Source organism: Neodiprion pinetum, chromosome 5 (genome assembly GCF_021155775.2).
Source record: "Neodiprion pinetum isolate iyNeoPine1 chromosome 5, iyNeoPine1.2, whole genome shotgun sequence".
Lineage (NCBI taxonomy): Eukaryota > Metazoa > Arthropoda > Insecta > Hymenoptera > Diprionidae > Neodiprion > Neodiprion pinetum.
The window spans coordinates 22950024-22958633 of record NC_060236.1 but is presented as its reverse complement, the minus strand read 5'-3'; the positions used below and the strand labels follow the sequence as shown (position 1 = coordinate 22958633).

Genomic DNA, 8610 nt, shown 5'->3' with positions numbered 1-8610 from the left:
ATTAGAGAACGTCGAGGATCGCGTGTGGCAACCAGCATCACTTGCAGGATGGAATCGCTTACAGATGCGCAAAAGTCTAGACTAAACTTGGAATGGCGTATGTAGCCAACTTTTTCACTTGTCCGACTTTCCGAAACAATGCGCTGGATTGCGACTCACCCTGTTATGGCAACGCGTCAAACCTGCGACGTTTGTACTCGGTACTTTCAAAGATGTTTCCCACCTCAATTACACACCTGCTGATACAGTTTGATCTTTATCCGATCAGTAGAGCCACATTTGTATGGGACGACGTTCAAGCAAACGAATAATTTATTTATCACTCAAACCCGACTGCAGACAAACAAGGGCATAATAATGCGTCCGGAGAAATCGACACTGCTCTTATTGCGAAGAAGAAAATTAGAATAAAACTGCAGTCACCTGACTGGATTACACTTGGTAAATATTGGTACTTTAGGAATTAGTCAAGCTTTTGCTACAAAAAAAAACAAGAATCTCACGATGAAGATCTTTCGTTATGGGGATAAAAAAATCTTTCAACATAAAAGTAACGAAGTCGGTAATATGCGACTTACAGGTACAGGTAAAACAGCCGTTACTCACAGGTCATAGTCCTGTCCTGCAGGTTCCTTTACCCTTCCGGAAGCCGTCGTCTCTTCGGGTCACTCGACGTCTCGGTTATTTCTCAATGACTACAAAGTTGAACACATAGTTAAATTGAGCGAAAAGTTGCTTGAGTCATTCACCATTACCGCATCAGACTAAGGACAAGGAACTTTTCTGTATTATAAATCCGTCGCTGCCATTAGGCACAGATTGCAGACGAAGTGTTTTGCAATACTTGCCGCAAGTAAATGAAATTCATTTACCAAGTCGATTAATTGCCAGCTTCTAATTCTCACGGAAAAGCAGGTTTCATCGTCGCCTCAGCTTCGACAAAATAAACGGGATCAAGACAGATGCCAATTACAAGTGACACTTGTGAACTTGTGACCTGAGGCTCAACCTTCGCAGCCCTGATTGATGACATTTTTAAGCCCTTCTCCTTGCTTCTTCGACTTACACCTACAAAATACTAGGCCAGTATTTTTTTTTTCCTCAGAAACTAGATCTACGTTACAGCCGGTTAACCTGGTGAAATAATTGACCCAAATAGGAGACAATGCGATCCGAATTATTCGGTTAATTGGCGAGACGGTGCAATTATTGTAATAATTACTACCGTTATAGTATGTTTCAGCCATTCACGTGCTTTAATGAATTAATTAAAACCTGTTTACACCTTTTCTTAAAAAGCATTCAACACATATCGCTATAGATTGCTTCAATTGAAAATTGTTTGCAATCCGTTGGGTAGTATGTGTAATATTTTGACCTTTGGAGGAACGTGCCTATTATTTTTCTCTTCTTTTAAAAAATCGATTCATTTTTATCTAGGTTAACGTGTATACTTTTACACTGTATTCCCTTCTTACGTTTCGCAATCGCGAAGGCGCGCGTGCAGGGCATATAATATAGGTATGTACATATATTTATGACGCATACGCTTGATGATATCGCACTACGTAGGTCAAAACTTGGGGTTAACCAAGTTAACCCTAACCCAGCTCGGATTGCCGTCGAGAAAGACGTTCGTCGCTACCGCGTGCTCCCTTCTCTTGGGAGTATTCGCAGCAGACTCACAAGTTAAATTAATTACCAGTTCCCAGTTACCTCAGGCCAGCGCCAAACCTCATTGGTTTTCCGAACTTTTCTGCGTGTTTTCTGTTACTGACAACTGACTGCCGACCTAATCTGCAAATAATAATACAGCGTGTGTGCATGTGCGTGTGTTTGAATAAATTTATATTAAAGGTGCACACCATATCGCAAGTCAGCCGATGTTCAAAATCACCAGGCTTAAAGGTATCAGAACCTTATCTTAACACAGAGAATTTTACCAAATAAAGCCTGGTCTGGTTGTTTCATCCGTGTTAACCAATTGCGAGGGCCGATTTGTGAATATGGAACACAATATCTGAGATGCATCATTCTAGAAAGAGAAAAGGTATTATTCACAATCGGTGATTGGAATTAATTTCGTGACAGTACCGATAGCGATGTCAGGTGTGCCAACTGAATCTATCAAGGCACGAAAATGTAGCCAAGTACACACTTACACAGCACCTATAACCTGTAACGTCTTTAAACCCTTTTTCTCAAATATTCCATTTGACCCACGGGGGTCGTCTGGTGTGAAGGGTGTTTCTTTAAAGGTTTTTTGGGATATTTTTTGAAGACAAACTATCCGCGAGTTAAACAGATGGAAAAAAATTTAAATTTCAATTTGTTTTGTAAAAAAAAAAAAAAAAAAAAACTGCCGAAGCAATTATGATTTTCCAATTCACGCCTACAGTTTCTTTTACACACGTTCCTCTATCGGGCAGTATAGATAAGGTTATATTTGCTACTTCATCTCAAAAAAATGTACAAAGTTTGTTTGAATATCTATAAATATAATGTGAAAATTATGAAAAATTTGATTTCAATGGTTTATCTTAAAAAAATACCCAAAAAACCTCTGCATAAACAGCCATCACACAAGACGACCCCTTTAAATATCAAGTGTATGTCGTTGCACGTTTCTTTTCAAAGTGATGTGCATAATCTTTCAGTGATTTAATTTATACGTTTCATGTTTCAACACCTATGATACAATTTTGAAATTCTTAGCAATAACTGTTACCTGTGCCACGATTTTTGATGTCTCTCTTGTATTTTGAAAAGACAATAGAGAAATGTACGGGAGATAAAATTACCACCCGGGATCATCTTGATAATAATTCCGTTCATTTTTAGACATACCAAACAGTACTGTAAATCGACCGAAGGAAGGCCCACTGGATGGAACTACACATCAGAAGCTTCATATTTTGGGCCCAAAGAAACACTCCTGGAAGTTTCAGCAGAATTAATCTGTGGTCCGGAGGTCTGATACTCTCCTTGTGATACTGTCCACATGAGCTGTCAGTACCATCAGTCTATCACCGGAACGGCAATTTAGTACACGTGGTTATGTTCGTTTCATGCCATTTGTACCTTCTCGCAATAGCATTATTACATTTCAATATTTGGATTGTAAACTCGTTGTCATAACGATTGAACTTTGCTAAGTATGGCCTGTGGTAAATACATCTATCATGTGTAATAAACGACACGCCTATAGGCATGATATTGACGTGCCAAACCGAAGTATCAAAATCAGCTCGTCTTGATACAATTATCAACACGTATGCGAATGCTAAACAAGTCTGTGATACCAACTAAACGAGTTTACATCTTCCAACTTCGTACCTACCCAAGCTGCATAACTGCAGCTAATTGGAAATGAACATAAAACGATCTGTCATCTGACGATAAGAAGACACACGTCGGTGATTGCCAGGTAGACATGTAAGAATAGCAAGAACACGAAAATAAATCGCGAGGATGGACAAGTTTTTAATACATATCTTTTATTAGGCTCTATTTATATTTATGTAGTTTATTAATATAATTAGACATCAAGTGTAACACTAATAATAGATGAATACATCGCATAATGTTAGCACATGGATAGACAAGTCGAGGAATGTTTTTCAAGCCAGTCAAACGATAAAGGTTCGTGTTTTGTGTTTCCGAGAGTGAAAGAAACTGGAGTTGGAAAAGAAATAAACTATCGATGTTAACGAATCAGCAAGCAATTCAAATCTGCTCGTAAAGCTCGTAAATTATAGTTCCTGCACTTAGTGTGCAAACTAACGTTTTAACAACGTAAATTGCACCAGCAAAAATAATTTCCCAAAAATATTATCGAATGAAATTCCGGCGCAAATCCTCGGCAGGGTCGTCTGGCCCCAAGTTACCCAGCACGCGGATAAATTCCGCATTGTAGAAAAAACCACAAAGAACGTAATTCGCAGTCTGATTTCACGTCTGCCTTACGAAGAGAAAATGACTTTTACGTTGTTTTATACGGACGATACTTGTATACGTATCACACATTATTACCATATCCTATCTATAATATATATTATAGTAAAGACCGAGTTACGCGAGTAGGTGCCTGGAGCCTGCAGGATGTCTGCGATTTACTCGCGATACGGAGAGTAGGGCCGTTTTGCGTTTGCGACGAACCCAATAGCTTATCCCCACTTCTGGAAGATGCCCATTCGTTGACAGCGGCAATTTGATCCCCAGAGGTTGCATCGGCAGCTTGAATTGTAACAGCAATCGTTTCGCCGATGATCGCAGTTACCATCGCGGCGCACGCAGCCACGCCTGTAAAGACAGATGTGCAACCACCAGAGATTAAGTTAAATCGTAATTAAAATGCGAATACGAAAAATACATTTTCATACCGGGTCGCGTTTTACACAGTGATATGGGGCGTAACGCATTGTTGAAGGGGGATAGAAGGAAAACTATCAAAATCGGAAAAATTGTATCTCTTGCATCGTATGGAACACAAAGTCCAGAGATTAGATGTGGATGGAGAACGAGTGATAGAACTGATTCATTGACCAGGTTGGCCCACTCACTTCTGTTGAGCTGCGTGAAGTAAACGGTCCAATGCATTGTCCGTATACTCGGATTCGGTGAGTCCATCATCTTCTGCGATCCGTTCGGTCTCGTCTAGAAACGAACCGATACATGGAACAGATATAGGTATACACATATAAAATTCACCACAAATTGCACCACCTCTAAATGGAAAAAAGTTAGATTTCGAGGGTGTGCAATTCGTCGAGATTGAATGATATGATGATGTAAATTTTTGCTCACATAGTAGCACTAATGCCTACCAAAACCTCGCGGTTACAAATTTTTTTCATCATTATTACTCTTACAATAAAATATATGCTGAGATTTATTTGTCCGAAATACGTGTATTTTAAATGGAGTAATCCACCCTCTTATAGGCACGGGTAGGAGTTGAGATAAAAATGGGAAAAAAATTAGAGAATCGTTTTTGAATTATTTAAAGTTCGTAAAAAAACGCCACGCATCACCTTATCTTACAGTACCGAAAGGACAATTTTCCGCACCGTCAGAGCTCTTTACGACAAATTTTAGGTACAATGTACGCCATATACATTCATGTCACACGGAAAAAAACAAATTGCTGGAGCAGCAAATTTAAGTGCTAATGTAGAGACAACAAGAAAATTTGTTGCAACAACGAGAATTTTGCGAGTGTAACTAATGGGCTTACTACAGTGGGAAGTCCTGTAATTCGCTATGCTTGCATAACCTTCGCTATTTCACCGAAAATTCTTGTAACCACTATATTAACATAAAAATATGCTGGTTCGTCGAATTGTCTTTTCCTGCGTGCGCAGTTACAGGTATATTAAAATGTACTTACAACCGAACCTGTGAAAATTCGAACGATCTATCATCGTCCTCACAGCGATTCACGTTCGCCTGGCCCACGTACCGTTAATTTTTTAAGACGTTACATAATCTCGCTACAGATCAAGCGTTCAATTTGACATTTTTCGAACGTTTCAAAGAACCTTCAGCAGGCGGTACACACTGCCTTTTGTTGGTTTATTAGTGTAAGTGTATAATTCGACTTGATTTACCAACGAATGACGATTTACTTAGACAGCGAAAAAGTAGTGAATTATACTAGTTGATCGGTACGTAGCTATATATTCTCAAAAGTGAGAAGAAAAAAATCTAAACAAAAACACACATACTTACCATCTTCGAAGTAAGGATTTGCATAACCACGATCAGCCAAGAGGATGAAAATTGCACAGACAAGAATAAGTAAGCTGGTCTTCATCTTGTACATCGAAGTCTATCTCGTTAAATACTGTCACCTTGCGCACTAAGGCTTTGCTTCGCCTTTTCCCCCGTTTTCGTCTCTTCTTCGGCTTGTATGAAAGAAAGTTTTTACGACCTGTACGTGTTGTCAGAAGATCAACACCTTGCCACTCTAATATCCTTCTATCTCACTCTGTCTTTGTCTTGCACCCCTTTATCTGTTCATGAATACGTTATACATATAATTAAGATGATCCTTAAAACCAGTTTGAGTGAATTCGAATCAGCTGTCTAGATAGATAAATGAAAATTGGTCAATAAATTAAAACCGGTATCTGTAAGTACGTATTATTTTTCATTTAACCCCTGAAAGGCAATGAGGATAAAATGTCCCCCCCAAAAATTTTGTACTTTTGGAGTATACCGTAAGTATTGAACCCCTTTAACGTTCATTTTTATTTGCTTAGTTCAAATTAATTACTTTCGTAATACAACCATTTCATGCAGAATTGTTTGAACTTTAATTTGAATAAAAAAACGACTCGCCAGCTTTATTAGAAGCTAAGATATTTTAAATTAATTTCCACTGGCTATTTGTTACACTCATTGCCACGAGAGGTATACGGTTTGGATGTTTGCCTGTCAGCGGTTGAATAACATTGACTTTGAGTTGTCGTTCAAAAAATTCTAAGCTCACACGAATCGAAAACATATTGTTGATACTAGTGGGAAAATAATTTGGAAACTCCTAATGCCATATCTCGTAGGGTTGCAGAACTTGGCATGTCCCGTCAAGGGCGATTTTTATTCAGAAATAGCACTCGCAGTCACGTTAGATTCGTACTAATTGTGATGCGAAATTGCGCTTTGGCACTGAGCTTTAAAATTCACCCAAGTCCATTTCAAGGGTCGCTCTAATACGCATAGCCAACACATGTGATACAATCATTAATACGTGTATGTATGAATGCAGCTTTACACATATGTGCGGTATTTACCGCATCTCTGACGCACCAAGTTACCCCACGCTTTCTCTATTTCTCTCTCTCTCTCTCTCTCTCTCTCTCTCTCTCTCTCGATCTCCCTCTCATTCGCGCACGAACGCACATTCACACACCTTTTCGTTCTCCACGATTCTCTTAAATTTCAGAACGGTGTTCCGCGCTTTGTTTGTCCCTATAATGCCTAACACTGCGATTCTCTTGATTAGTCAATGTTTCTCTCACTCTGTTTATCTCTGTTTTTTCCACACTCTCCCCCTCGTTTGTACCTCTAGGTCCCTGTCTACCCTCCTGACGCTTTCCCTCCTCTCGGCTTTTAATTCGTATTTTTAGTCTTATTACTCGTTGGCGGGTTGCTGCCAGAGTTGCGAGTGACGCGCGCCAGTTCAATCCACCTTTATATAGACACGGGAGGCGTGGCCTGGTACAGAGGTTCCGTGGGTGCTGTGGTACGGGGATGAGATGCGCTGGGATGGGATGGGATGGGATGGGATGAGATAGAATGGGATAGAATGGGATAGAATGGGATATGTTTCAACCCCTCCATCTTACCCTTCCACAAACCCCGACCCCGGTCGCCTTTCTCTTGCTGCGCGATCACTGCGTTGAAACGGGTATAAAGGATGAATGTAAGGAGAGGAGCAACTGGTGACATACCAATGGAATATACCCCGGGAAGTAAGTGGCCGATATTATAATATATGCATTGTAGACGAACGTGCTGTTGCTCCTGGTATCTGGATGTTTACAGATATTAAGGAAGATCTGTTAGTCAATGTTGTTATACCTTCGATTATATACATGGGAAGTAATTGGATAGAGGCTCGGGACATTGTTTACCTGTAATCCTTTATACCGCTAGACTGATGAAATATTACGCAACAGTAGCCTTGGTATAACAGCCCCGCGTTCCTTTTGCATGAAATTATCTAAATAAACATTTTCCACTATTAACTGAACCTCGAACGACAAAGGATAAAAGAAATACAGTCAACAAGCCACAATGTATATCCATCGGTCGAAGGACCAATTAAGGATTTCTTCGTTAAGCCGATAAAGGGCGGACGAGGTTCGTTTAAAATATCACCCTGCAGTAAAGTAATTAGTTAGCAGCTTCCCTGAACCGAATGGACCAACTTTAATTATAAAATTTACCTCGCAAAAGGCGCAAGTTACACTGAGCACTATAAATATGCATCCGTTATATCTCTCAGAGAAAACTTGTAGCTTTTTCAATCAGTTTGCAGACGCGTTCAGTGGAAAGTTTTTCAAAGTTGACGGTTAAATTGCGAATACCAAAATCAATCGGTGATTGGTTTAAGATTATGAAATAATTCAATTTAACAAAGTATACTTACACATACGATATCTCGACATTGATGTGTTAAAGCTACTGAAATAACTATACTTGATTCGTGATATTATCACAGTAATGAAGTGAAATTCATACTAAATCTATTCGGTGGACAAAATGGAGTAAAGATTACCGTGTAATATGAGTCGTTAATTGGTTACTGGAAAGGATATGTTGCATATTGAATCTAAAAAATATTTTATCAGAGTGGAAAAATACTTCCCTTGAGGCACCAGAATCCCTACTCACAAGAGCAGTAACGTAAGTAGTTACGTAGAATGGGCTCCGACTACCTGTATTAAAGTCCGATTTGCACAGCTGAAGCGTCACGGGTCAAATACTGTTGAATGAGCATACCATTAACTGTGGCACATTTCTTTGCGTTTTTTGGATGTTGTATTCAATTCTTGTAGCATAAATTACACCGAAATGATAATTTTTTAATTACAATGACAGAAG

At 39.3% G+C, this 8610-nt stretch overlaps 1 protein-coding gene and 1 long non-coding RNA gene across 5 annotated transcripts; one reads left to right on the top strand and one right to left on the bottom strand.

The window, feature by feature from the left end:
- Window positions 1-1632: 1632 nt before the first annotated feature.
- LOC124219756 (uncharacterized) lies at window positions 1633-3800 on the top strand. Its single transcript, XR_006883453.2, has 2 exons — window positions 1633-2050; window positions 2842-3800. It is a non-coding gene; the product is annotated as an uncharacterized lncRNA (long non-coding RNA).
- LOC124219755 (toxin Tbo-IT2) lies at window positions 3518-7183 on the bottom strand. Of its 4 annotated transcripts, none has more exons than XM_046627828.2 (4): window positions 7023-7183; window positions 5731-6014; window positions 4563-4656; window positions 3518-4302 (listed from the first exon to the last, which is right to left on the bottom strand). In XM_046627828.2, the coding sequence occupies exons 2-4, from the start codon at window positions 5822-5824 to the stop codon at window positions 4167-4169; spliced, it is 324 nt and encodes a 107-aa protein (XP_046483784.1). In that variant the 5' UTR covers window positions 5825-6014; window positions 7023-7183; the 3' UTR covers window positions 3518-4166. The 4 variants fall into 4 exon arrangements, with proteins under 4 accessions (XP_046483784.1, XP_046483788.1, XP_046483786.1 ...); XM_046627832.2 differs by having other exon boundaries at window positions 5731-5906; XM_046627830.2 differs by having other exon boundaries at window positions 7067-7167.
- Between the last annotated feature and the right edge of the window lie 1427 nt (window positions 7184-8610).

What these genes read in the sequence shown, in the direction of transcription:
- LOC124219755 (XM_046627828.2), bottom strand. Translation starts at nt 5,824, where the DNA reads ATGTACAAGATGAAGACCAGCTTACTTATTCTTGTCTGTGCAATTTTC. An exon ending in AAATCCTTACTTCGAAGATG is followed by an intron (nt 4,657 to 5,730) that starts GTAAGTATGTGT and finishes GTTCGTTTCTAG; the next exon opens with ACGAGACCGAACGGATCGCA. An exon ending in CTTCACGCAGCTCAACAGAA is followed by an intron (nt 4,303 to 4,562) that starts GTGAGTGGGCCA and finishes CTGTCTTTACAG; the next exon opens with GCGTGGCTGCGTGCGCCGCG.